General features: G+C 30.6%; 1 protein-coding gene across 1 annotated transcript in view; it reads left to right on the forward strand.

The window, feature by feature from the left end:
• The first annotated feature begins 6,812 nt into the window (after positions 1-6,812).
• LOC123653483 (plasma membrane ascorbate-dependent reductase CYBRD1-like) overlaps positions 6,813-13,999 on the forward strand; it is a 56,990-nt gene continuing 49,803 nt past the window's right edge. Inside the window, exon 1 of the mRNA XM_045589479.1 lies at positions 6,813-6,965. Within this exon, the coding sequence (XP_045445435.1) occupies positions 6,813-6,965 (153 nt within the window). The remainder of the gene's footprint in view (positions 6,966-13,999) is intronic.

A 13,999-nucleotide genomic window follows, 5' to 3' on the forward strand; every position in this document is an offset into this window, starting at 1 on the left:
GTGTGTAGACACTGCCTTAAAATATATTTTTGCGCAAACAATTTACTTGGGATGCTGTAACGGCCTGCTTTCAGAGGGATGTAATCGAGTTGATTCTCAAGTCCTTCACCTTTTGATGTGTACCCTCCGGTGTTTGAGGAGTTAACAAACCACTTTAGATATTTTCTATACGATGTAATGTCCAACTTTTCTTACATGTTTAATGCATAATCTGTACTAAGACAATTAAGATTCACAGTTTGGTTGATCGAATCCACAAAATCCATGAGTTAATATATCGCATTAATTAGTAGGCTATAAAACGAAATGAAAACTGAATAATATGATGAAAACTACTGCCTAAAAATGTTTGATTTTTACACACACCTAACGATCTTTCTTTTCTTAGGAGTAACGCGAAATTTTTTAAGTAGTCTAACAAGTGATATACGTATAAACAAAAAATTGTAATTTACTTTACGTTTGGGGTATATATTTTTTAGGGTAGGTCCTCGTAAAACTAAATTAGTCTTTATAGCTCTAAATATAATTTTAACATTAGCAGATTAATAAGGCACGAAGGGAATTAATTACCGGTTAATTAATAAAATAGCCTTTTAATGTGTCCCTTGTCAAATTTGCGTTTTCCGTGACAAGTTACATCACTTCGTCACGGGAGTGTAATTTCCTTCATGTCTAATAAGGTAGACACTTTGTGTACCCACGAGTATTACTAAAATTATGGTGTTGAAATTATAGAATAGGGAGTCAAAAAAGCTTTTAGGTGAGAAAATATATAAAGCACATAATTATAGTCACGTGACTGACATGGCCTAATTGAAAATTATCCTATAAATTTTTATATCATTGCTCTTTGCTATTGTGTTTATTAGCTACGTTTACAAATTTATTTAATTACTAACTGTTCCCGCGACTTCGTCCGCGTGGAATTAAAAAAAATATTGTCCAGTTCGCAGAGCTACAAAATAAATACATTTCTTAAATAAAAGTAGCGTTAGTTACTCTTTATTACATCAGCTATCTGCCCATGGAAGTCCCGTCAAATCAATCTAGCCGTTTCAGAGATAAGGCGGAACAAACAGACAGTCAGACAACAGAAAATAATTGTAAAAAGTTATTTTGGTATATGTACCGTGTATAAATCCATATGCATTAAGTAAAAAGCGGTTATTTTAATATGAAAAACCGATTTTCAATTTTATTTATTTGTATAGATATAGATTAAAAATAGATCTGATTAAATTATGATTTAATTTTAATCAAAGTTTTTAATTAATAATATAGTAGATGCAAAATATTTTTCTATTCAATTGATTTAATACCTAAAGAACGTGTATAATTCCGAAAACTTTTTATTATTTGTCGATATGAAATTATTACGTTTGTGTTATAAATGTCTTAAGCATTAGCTTATTTAGTTTTTGTTTTAAATCTATTGTATGTTTTGTTATATAATTGAAATATGTCTTCATTGAAAAAAGTAAAACATATAAATACATTTAAGTAAATAAACTTCGTCTTGTTTAGGTGATGCGAAGTTTACACTTACTTGTTCTTGTATTTAAAATTAAGTTTTTCTAAAAAAAATCTTAATTTTTACCCTGAATTTACACTTCAATTAAAACAAGTCACTGACCGTGACTGAAGCAGTGAAGCTAGGCATGTCAGATATGTGTTACATAAATCGCGGAGTTAGGTGGCCCGGATCTAGGCGCGTAGGATAGCCTTCCCCATTGCATTGGAATGATTTGAGGCCATATCAAATTGTCCTCTTCCTCACGTCACCACAATGAATAATTATCCTTATATCCACCGGTGCAAGTCATATAATCAGTTGACAGCGTGTCCCGGGAATTGTTTTAAAGAGCAGGATGACGGGTAATGTGACTGTTTTAAGCTGTTCTAAACACATGTGACTACAGAAGCACGTTACTTGACTATCTAAAGCAAAATTCTTTATTTGATTGTATAATTTTCTGACTAATAAAATATCAACACCTATTGATAAAGAACACATTTTTCAAAAAAGTTCTCTACATAGAGATGTCGAAAAAGATTTTTATGAACTTTATAAAAATAGTGGACGTTGATTAAGTATTTCAGTAACAGATATGGGTACGTACGTACGTAAACGTATAATCAAATCATACCTTTTGTTATTTTTAAAAATGTATTTAAATATAAATGAATCGCTGAAACGTATGCACGCGCATAGCTTCCGAACGGCTGCTCCAAATTGGTTAATTCTTTTTTTGTGTTCGTTACAGTTATTACCCACAAATTTAAAAAACAAAAATTAAAGAAAATATCGTACAAAAAATTTACCTGAAAATAATGTCGGTACGAAACCCAAACATTAAAATTTATAATAAAAGTAATTTCATTAAAATTCGTGTTTATAAATATCAAGACCAAAACTACTTCATTCAATGCGTTATCACTTTGGCACATGTTACCTTCGAATGTAAATATTTCGCAGACTACTATATTTCTAAAACAGATGTGGCTTTTGGGTCACAACATAACTTTAGTGGCATTTGGACTACCATATAAATATTTCGTTTCAGTAGCCTTGCTCTATAATGTTCACAGCTGTTACACATTTAATAAGCCGCTGGCATTTAAATAGAAGGCTTACAACTCAATATTAGATTAGAAAGCTACCTATGTTAACTGCCGTTCATCTTTTTCATTTAATCATTTTCAACTAAGCTCATTTTACAAACATAATATCATATTAAAATAAAAAGGCAGTATTAATATCCTAATGTATGTATATTTTACTGAGTTAATGGAACCTATTCCAGTCGACCTCATTTGCTAACAGTCCTAAGGAGATTCTCCTTACTCTCCGCACTACCTGTGCGGTTGTATCTAGCGGCGTTCATTTGGGCCCATTGTGGATTTTATACCAAGTAAAATAAGAACTACAATGCAATACAGTGCATGTGCAAGACTACACAAAGTCAACTGTACGGCGTATTATCACAAGCTACGCGATCCCTCGGTGAAATAGTCTTTCATATCTTGAGTCTTGACCTATTTTAGAAATGGCAACTTCTTTTCGTAAATTACACGTAAATTCTGTACATTTTGCATTATGTAAGCTTCGTGGTACGATTGTACCTATTGTAAATAAGTATTACAATATAACGGCTTAGGAAATTTCTTATTATTTACGAGTACACGTTTTAATGTTCGCATTTTTCAATTTTTTTTAATAGGTATTACCTCTTAATTTATAAGACATATATATTACATATAATAAAGGTATCTGTCTCAAAACAAAACTTTGTTGAATTGGTAGTGAATACTGTCTTAAAATGCGTATAAGGGAAACACAATTTTGCGAGATTTTAGTATCAGCAGAAGCTTTGTGAGATCATAAATTTGGCGAAGCGATATCTTGTGATTTTTGTGATCTCATTAAAGAAATATGTTCCATTACGTAAATTGTAGTAAAAATATTACATTTTGTGTTACAAATGAGTATATTTCTGGTCCTCATTCATTTATTTTGCACTATTTCATCAGCTTCCGTATAAGTAGTTTGTTGAAAAACTTAGTAGTCTTTAATTCCTAAAAAAAAACTATGTATAAAAATGTAATCTCGTAATTTCAGAAGTTTGGGATTATGTTTCCAAATCCAAAATTATATACACCAATTTTTTAAAGGGTCGCAAGCGTAAAAAAACATTTCAGTAGGACGGATATGTTTTACATCTCATAAAGTCACATAGTAAAATATTTAATTGAATTACCCAATTCCAGAATTCCAGAATACCCATTTTTGTAAGCTACTCTTACTACACGCAAAATACTCCGCCACGTTTACGGCCGTGCTGTGTGTAAGCAGTGTGCATGCACCCTTGGTATGCAGTTATCCATTCCTCACCTTCCCCAATTTGAATAATATTAAAGAAGCATGGTGGTCATGGTTTAAATGTCCGAAAATCATAATCTGATAGTAATTCGAATCTAAAAGATGGCTTTTTTTGAGAAATATTTCAAGTCGTCAATCACGAGAGTTCGCGGAAGACGTAATAAACGCGGGCAAAACCACGCAAGTCATCTTGTTTGGTTTACATGTTCTCGCATAAACCTCGACGTCCTTATAAACATACGAGCACAAGGGCTCTGGCGGCCAAGTATCACTTTCATTCGTGATATTGATTACGTATCGCATTTCACATTCGTTGTAGCACTGAGAAAATTACGCGAGCCGCAGGCGTCGGGCAATTTATACAGGTTAGACAAGAGGTGCTATTTGCAACAATACTGCTGTAATTCACTTTCTTTGGCATTCTTTGTTTTATTGAAGTGAAACTTCTTTAGGCGCATGAGGGTAAAATTTTTACGGATGAAACGGCAACATTTTGATGAAACGACAACGTTTTTGTCAATGGCGCTGCAGTTTGCCAAAGAAGTTTCACTTCTGACATGTGTACTTTGTACTCACGCACTTTTTTTTTTAAGTTTCTTATGGTGTCTATACATGTCCATGTTTATACATATTAGTATTACTGTTTCGAAATGATGTTAATCTGTATTTATTTTTATGACGACTCTACTTGACATAATGCTGTGTTTGTATGAAATCATCTTTTTCATTTCGTTTCGTTTACCTTACTATATAACAATAAATAATAAAATTAATTTTTCTTTATTTTAATTTTAAGTGAATAATAGGTTCGTGTTTTACTAGTAGATAATTACGTATAACAATCCTTAGTTCCTTAGTAAGTTAAATTTGTTTCGTGTTGGATTAGGTAATACATTTTTGGACCGGAGTGGCAGGGGAATTCGTAATTTAGCCTGAATCCACTCGGGAAGGAAAGAATAATAGTAGAACGTTACAGGAATTACCGTTAGAGATAGGTGCATTGGTTATTCATTTGTTCTTAATCTAATAAAGATTTTATATATTACTAAAGCGTTGAGCAAACACGTAAGTTTAATACACGCCCTAACGTAAAAAGAGAGGTGTTATAAGTTTTCTGTCTGTAGCATCGTAGTTCTCGATCAGATGGACATAGTCACATATTATTATTAGCAGTCATATATATTCATATATTATTTTATTTGGCTACTTTTTAAATTTATTTATAGCTTATTTATACATAAATATATATTATTTTAATTTATTATTTTTTTCTCGGGATCGGATCTTGATGTAAGAGTGGAGATATTAATAAAAATAAGTTCAAAATTTTCTTTTTTTACATGTATCTATGCAAACAAATAAAATTAAACTTGGGCTCCTAATACAGAAACTCCAGTTTTTCTTAGTTGATTTAAAAATGTGTAGCGTTCAATAAAAAACAATATCTGTTTCCAATAAACAGTTTTTTAAGTATAAATAACTTAGTATTCCTTATATATTATCAAGAGAATTTATTAAAGTATCAGCAATTTAATAATTTGTTTTGAAATACTGTTAGCATTATAAAAGGAAACGACAAAAAACGATTAATTCATTAAACTTTTCAAACGGAGATCAATTATCTTGTTTTACTTTCCATTCTATTTTGTCGATTATTCCGCAAATGTAACTAACCGTTGTTGCTCAATCAAGCCAGGCGCTTATTATCTTGTTAGTAGCCTGTCTAGGACTTACAAGACTCAGCACTTCTTAACTAATTCCATTAAAATTTACTCCATTTTTCATTTGCGGTGGTATGCGGGCCTTTGTCTGGTGTTTCGTCTTCTATAATTTATCATCATATTAATCTATCTGTTTTTCTGTTCTCTGTTTTTTGTGGTACAATAAAATTCTCAAAATAAATATTTGGATGAGTTTAAAACAAGTCCCTGAAACCGATATTCAAAATACATATAAGTGAGTCATTAAACATCACATCATTGCTGTATATTTTCAACGATTAAACTAAGATATTTTAAAGACTTATTCATATAGTATTCTAAATGAAAAACATTTTACCTGGCACAAAATTGGTATACATAAAACCTATTTTATATATTTTTTTGTTGATATTACACAAACAATGTGCTTGTCTAAAAAACATTGTACGGTTGGTAAAACCGGCTCACATGTGCTACTCCGATTTGCTTTAGTGTTAATGATGTATCTAACACTTCCATTAATGTTGATCCCTCCGTAATGTCACGTCAAATGAAATACAAATATAGGGTGAAGGGCATTGTCCTTCCGTGCCTTACTCAAACACAATTTTAATATCTATCATCGTTAACAGACGTTTGGTGTGAACTTTCGTGCATGATAAATAAACATAAGAGTTTTCTTTCCATTATTCACTTCAATCAATCAATCAAATTTTATTCTAAAGTTGATTGAGGGGTTTTTACTTTGAAATTAATAAGGTCCTTCCACAATCTAAAGTTGAAATATTATACTTTATATGTTGAGACCAATATTTATTTTTCTGTTGGATAATGAATTAGAAGCTAATAAATAAATCCTATCCATCTGTAATATTAAACAGTATATCTTATTCCGGTCAAAGAGTTCGTATTCTAAATAAATATAGTCGCCTTGTGATCTCGCAATGGAGTTGAAACGAGCCCTCGTTTCGGACTGTTTCAAAAGAACAGTAAATAAAGTAATTGCTTTCAGGTTGAATTTCGGTCGGAGTTGATCTCGAATTTTGACGATATCGTTTTACCTTCGACTAAAACATAGACATTTGTTTCTGATATATATCGAACGTATAAAAGTACATACAAGTGAAGTGTTTATTTGTAATAACCACATAAGACTTTACCCACCGGGAGTTCCGGGGGTTGACGAAGTTAACAAATCCGTCAAAGTGTCTCCCATAAAGCTGTCGGCGATGGATAGCAATTCCGTGTCACCGATGCCGGAACTAGCGCCGATAGCGGAATTCGACAAGTCGCCGCCGTCACCGCCCAACGAAGAGGTGCCAATGGACGACTTGCCACCTCCACCAGCTACTATCTCTCAGGCGGAAGGGAAGAAACTTAAAGTGTAAGTAGACTCTCTTATTTTCAATTACTATGTATGTCAATGATACCAATTTTATTAATAAAATAAAACGAACCATTCAATAACTTAAGATTATAACAATTTTGTTTATTGGTGATGAAAAAGCTGCTTATAGACAAATGGGCTTAATTTTAAGAACAGAACAGATTATAAATTAATTTCATCAATTGAATTTTAAATATTCCTCGGTTTCACTATGACCCAGTATAAAATATGAATATATAAATTTCGAAACATTACGTTTTGTAAATGTTACCACGTCTGCCTAGAATAAATAATAAAATATGTTAGCTTTAGTATTCTTTTGATTAATTTGCTTTAGTTTTTATATTTGACATTTTTTTAGTAATTTTTCTGACAACTAGATCTTAAGAGATTTAAAATATGTTATTCTCAATCACTTCTGTCCAGTTTGCGTAGATATAAATAATATAACCTGAAAAATCAGTTGACATGGTACCACCAACATCACCAACATGTCATTCTGTCATGTTTTTGTCATCACATCCTTCGGTGCAGTCATCTACTGGTTCTATCTACTGCTATCATCTACGCAAACCTTGCTTTTATATCAATCTGTGGAATTCTTCATCCTATTTGTCACCTACGTGCAGGCAGTGAAATTTTTCGCCGTGCCTCTACCTCGAAAAAATGATCGCTGAATGATGAAATTCTAATGAATTCTCCCTGAGCGCTAAGATTTAGTGATTGTGAAGCGTGGAGTGTACATTTAATTTTTCCTCATGCACTCGTTACGCGGGTGCGTTACACAACTCTCTTATTGCAGAGGTCTATGGGCGGCACGGCAGTAACCATTTGGCATGAGGTAGAGTTTGTTCGTTTGCCCCTTTTTAAACGTTATATTTGTGAATAACTTTTTGCATAAAACGGTATATAGCAGCTCCATTGAAAAGAATTTCTGAAATTGGATATTCTGATGTTTTTTAATAACATGTTGTATGTTGATCTAAAATAAACAATCAATTCTAAAACTCTACAATTGATTGTTTTTTAACGAAAATTTGTATAGAGAAAACACACAAAGTTTCATTAAGTATTTAACATGCAACTACAAAAAGTATATATATATATCTCTATATATATATATACTATGAAAATATATAGTCACTCGATGGCAAACAAAACGGGCTACTTAAAAACTTACCCAGGTTAAAATTAAGTGGAAGGTCTTAATATTATATTGAAGTAGTCAAGGGCTCAAGGCAGCTCTTTCGCAGAATTGTTGATCCTGTATGTAATTAGCAACACTGTACTGAAATGATTTGAAAAGAGTATATAACTTCCAATCAATCGGATTTTTTTTTATTCCAGTAGCCTTAAACCGCATTTGTGATTTGTGATTTTACGATTTAATGTGAAACTCCCAACGATTTGGAATGTAGATTCTGCTTATGAGAAGTGGCAAGAAACAATTACTCATAAGAAATATAGCTTCAATAAATAATTCAATTATTAAAAATTCAGTAATATATTTTCCATAAAAAACATTACCAATAAATCTACCGATCTCTGTCAAATAAGCTTTATTACAACGTAATTCATGACTTTTCAATACACGGAAAAGTATTAGTTTTCAAAAGTTTTAGTTAGGTACATTTTTAGGTAAATATCGTACAATACGCATTTTACTTTAAGTTCAGACCTTAATGATTTTTTTTACTCTATATCATTTAAGCGCCACCTATGTTTACGATTTTGTACTATGTATGTCGATCGTAATCAATGTTAGTTTGTAAAGTGACTAGTGATTTGCTTCATTTGTTACTATTGAATGAATACATGCGTTTTTTATAGATGGCGTTGTTATACAAAAGTTTTAGTATTCAAAATACTTCTACTCTATACTACTATATACGAAAATTAAGGTCATTTAACATAAGAAATTATAAGATATTGTGAAAAGAAAGATAAAAATGTATGAAAAAAATTGTAAATAATAATTATATCTTTGTCTCGCTCTAAAGCTACGAGAAAGTCATTTGCGTTCTCTATCAGGCAACCAATACGTTAAATTTGAAGTAGGGCGCGTATCGTGTTCGGATCGAGCCGAGATCTCGGAGAGTGGTGACACGATCGTGGAGGGAAACATGCTTATGTGACGATTGCCGCCAAATTTCTAATTTCAATTATTTTTTTATTTTATCGTCTCGTGTTTGTGTTTGGTGTTATTTATTTTAAATTCAGCGAACTGTAACAGCTAGTGCTATTTTTTATTATTTGAAAAAGTGAATTACTTCTAAAGAAAATGACTCGAAAAAATCAACAGTAAGTATAGTTTTTTACTTATTTTTATTTTATTGAAAATCTAGTGTACATTACATTTCTTTTTTCGTTTTGAAACCAGTGTTGTTAGGTATTGAGATATCTAGGCATCACTGGTTTAAGATTTTTTTTTTATTACAGATTTAAATTTTATATAAGTAAATTTACAATTAATAGAATTTAAAAAGTTGTCAAGGTCTCCTTGTATCTTTATTTGTTTTTTACTTTACTTTAATTTACATAGAAATTACACGATAAGAACCTTATAATTTGACACATTTTTTCTTATTTAAATATCTTTAGTTTAAAACTATTCAAATGTTTATTTAACTACTGTTAATTATAGTGTACTGTAATAATTATAATATCGGCATGACTATCTTTTATAAAAAATATTTGAGAGTTAATTATTACGTATGGTGTCTATAATATTTTTAAGCCGTGACATAGAACAATTGTGATATATAACATTTTTAATTGAACACATACTCGTAAGCACATATGTGTTTGTGTGTATCAAATATGTAATTGACACGATAGTATTTTGATGATCTGAGTTCTTCTGAGAAATTTAACACGCACACCTTTAGACATACCCTTTTACGATATTTTCCGTTATTCAGTCATTGAAATTTGAAATTCGTACTGCATATAATTGTGATGTCCGCCATTGCAAGAAATAATGTTACTGATATAATTGGAAACGACTGTATTACAAGGACTATCGATAAATTAGCGATTCTCTTCCTTGGATATAACAAATTATAGTCATGTTTACACGAAGCAATTATTATTAAGTTAACAAAAAATAATTTAACAACTTTTTTACATTTTTCGTATTAAATATTTGGTTAGGTAGTGTAGTAGTTTTATGATGGTATTATTATATCAATAACTTTCAAAGGAAGCGTGTGCTTAAGAAATCCAACGAACCAAAATCCTCTGGGAAGAAATATGGGTAGATTTGACCTCTAAGACTAATTTTATTGAATCTAATAATTCGCAGTGGGACCAGTCACGGGGAGCTGCTCAGGAAATGGGATGAAATTGATGCTATTTACTGATGTACTTGTGTACGTGTATCCGACCAATCACGGGCATGTTGTTGATTGATTTATATTTAATTTTAATTTTAATTGTCTCAAAGCAACTTAGATTGTTATACCCAGACTTCTAAAGTCCACAATTTAAAAAGCCACGGAACAACGTAAATGATTTAATTATTTTATTGCCTTTGACAAAATTTTCTCTTTATTATAATAGGATTTACGACAATTTTTACACGTTTCGTAATTACTTTAAAACTAAAAGTAAGTATTAGTTTGAAACCTTTTGCGACCTTAATTATCTATGAGATTAATAAAAACAACATAATCTGTTTAAAAACGCCTTATTCGACGTCTTTTATTACAAATTTTATTACTCATTTCTACGTGTGTTTTAGAAAAATGTCTAAATAATAAGCAAAAAGTGTATGTATCTACACAAAGAGGACGTTGAACTCTCTATTTAGAGGTATGTAAAACTTATTAACACGTCAAACATGTCGCTAGATCAGTGTCATAAAACTGTTTTTGCGTGAAAGAAATTGCTTTTATAAAAAAAAAAAAATACGTTGAGTCCCAGTTGCGAATTGAGAGCGATGAGAGCGGAACAAGTTGGGCTGGCTTATGCACTTGACAGATCATCCGCCATTTTTAAGTGCCTATGAAGCGGCCTCCATACGAAACATCGTGTTTTAGCAAAAGGATTAGCAATTAGCAATTATAATTCATTGAAATGTAACTGCTACTACCAAATTTTAAGAGAATATGATCAAAAATTAGTAGGTATTATATATTGTATCTTTATAAAATTTACTTATGAAATAGTAGAAATATTACTAATATTAAACAAAATTTCAAATTATTGTTAGTATTATAAAAGAGAGGTCTGTGAGGAGGGGTGGATGTTTGTTAATCTTTCACGCAAAAGCTACTGAACTGATTATAAAAAAACTTTGTATTTTGATGGCTGGAAATCTAGAATAACAGATAACTACTTATTTTACTCACATTAATTACCTCGGAATCGGAAAGTACGCGGGCGAAAACTAGAAGCACAGGGTGCAGTTAGCGTATACAATTTTTTTAAGGGTGGTCTGTCTCACTTAATAGTGATTTACTATGACTGCTTTTTAGTAGAAGCTAGCAAATTTAACGATATGTTTTAAATAATTTATATAATTACAAATTGAAAGTTCATGTCTGTTGTGCTTTCCTATTATTACACGCCACACTGAGACTTTCATAACATAGCCGTTGTACGTACGCTTATACGGAGTGTTGAGCGTATGCTCTACATAGCCGACATATTAAGGCATTGAAAACAATGCCACGAGCGTTATTCGATGCATTGTTATGTAACATTATACTATATAATCATTTACGCACAACGTTACATAGATGCTACTCTATCAATGATTTCATCTTTATACAAAGCGCAAAATATATATAATAAAAGTTTTATTACATATTAACTTATTAGCCCACTTCACACTATTATTGCTTTTTTAACGCAACGTTAAAAATCACAGAAAAAAAATCTAAGACAAAAGAATATTTAATTAGGTTTTATTTTATTTAGTTCTTTTTTATTACAATTTTTTAAAGTTAAATTTTGATATATGTTGAATCCGTTATGTAGGCCACGTTGCTACTATTTACGTAAAAATCAGATCAGACGATCATGAGATTACAATTGACAACGGTTTTCACTTCAGTTTTCTTACGCTAATTATCAAATATGCTGAGAAATGTTATGTGGCAGCGTCTTTAAGCCGACTACGCTTGACCCCTTACGTTCTTACTGGAGCAGGATTCAAGAGGCTCTACATTTTGCATAACGGTGCAGTTTGAGAGTCCTTTGGGTTTAATCGGAAAAGTTGGAAAACTTTGCTTTTATGTTTTAAAAGTTGCACGTTATAAACTGTCGCCTAAGACGTGCACGAAAATGCTTTAAGTATTTTGTAGTCTTTTAGAGGCCTTTCTAATAAGTCCTTACTATAGTTTTAAGTTTTTGTACTAAAGCAATCGACAATTAATATTGTAAATGATAAATATTTCTTTGTTTTTTATTTGATTATTTAAAAACAGTATTAACGTAAACGCAATTGCTATAATATATATTTTCAAGAAGTAATCTAGCAAATATTGAAAATTCGTTAACAATTCTTAGACTTTGTTACTTTAACTTGAAAGTAAACATGAATACCCTAGTAAACATAAGCAATATAAAAAAAAATAATTAATAAGAAGTTATATCGGAACAGGTTATTACGACTGAGTTAAGGTTAATGTTTAACAAACAGAACTAGCGCAAGGGATACGGCAGCAGCATCCGCCATCGCTTAATCGATTTCCTTGCCGGGGATGATTTCTAGGAAACTCGACTTATTTCCGGTATAGTAATATAACTTTCTATAAATTTAAAAAATAATAAACGTTCTCCTTTCTATATAATTGTGGACACGATACACGTATTATTTGCTCTAGAAATACTTACATTTTTCTTTTAATTTTAAAAATAATTTAGACTATCCGCTCTGCACTACTTTTTTGTTTAATATTTTTGTCTAATTACGTTCTAATAGTATTTTATAGTAAAAACTCGCAGCGAAATTATCATAAAGATTTCACACACGTCATCTTAATAAACAATAATTAGTTCAAATAAAAGAAAAACAGCTCTCATCGACTATATCTTTTGTATATTTAAATAACAGTCTGTTTTTATCAATATGTATTTTAAGAATAACTAAAAGTGATAATTACATAATAATGTGTACAAAGACTCATTTGACCTGTGGCATATATTGATTATTTTCTTTCAACTGTTCCCTTTGTTGTAGATCAGATAGGGGCAATTTTAATACGTTATGGGTTGTAAGGGACTCATTATATTCTCTCTCTATAATTGATTGATCGTGACATACCATCACATCACGCATAAGTGGTGCTATCGTGAGTGAGAAAGTTCACACATAATTTAATGAGTTATGGGATATCTGTATCTATGTATTTATCTATTTTATTTTATTGTATTAATTGCATTTTTTTCGTGTATTTAATTGGATTTTATTTTTACTGACTAGGTTTAAATTTATTTATTGGTTTTAATTTATTTTATTTTTAATGAAAATTATTAAATTGACGAAATTATTATAGTTTTTATTAATATAGATTATGTAATTTGACTATGTATTGTGAATTTTTAGTAACAACTTAGTTTTGTTTTGTTAAATGAAATAATGGAATTGAATGTGATGTCAATTTTTGTATTTTTATCTTCATATGACATGTATTTAATACGACAACGACACTAACGCATTAGGATAATACCCTGTAATGTTAGACGTATGATGGAATAAATAAATAAATAAATAAAAAATCTATGCTCTCTATGCTATTTATATAAATAATAATGAATCGCTACACATGTTACCTATCGCAGAACTCGAGAATATTTAAATAAATTTCAGCCATTTTTAAATAATACTTTATAAAAGCTTTTTGTGAAAAGAAGTTTGTAATAAAAAAATGCAAAGAAAATTGTTAACTTTCAGAAAGACAAAATAATGTCTAGCAATTATTTTTTACAAGTATGGGTATATTATATACCCTATATTCCCCTTCATATTCTATGAAATACAAATAATGATTTACTTATTAACTATGTCAATGCTGAATATTA

This window comes from Melitaea cinxia, chromosome 5 (assembly GCF_905220565.1).
Source record: "Melitaea cinxia chromosome 5, ilMelCinx1.1, whole genome shotgun sequence".
Lineage (NCBI taxonomy): Eukaryota > Metazoa > Arthropoda > Insecta > Lepidoptera > Nymphalidae > Melitaea > Melitaea cinxia.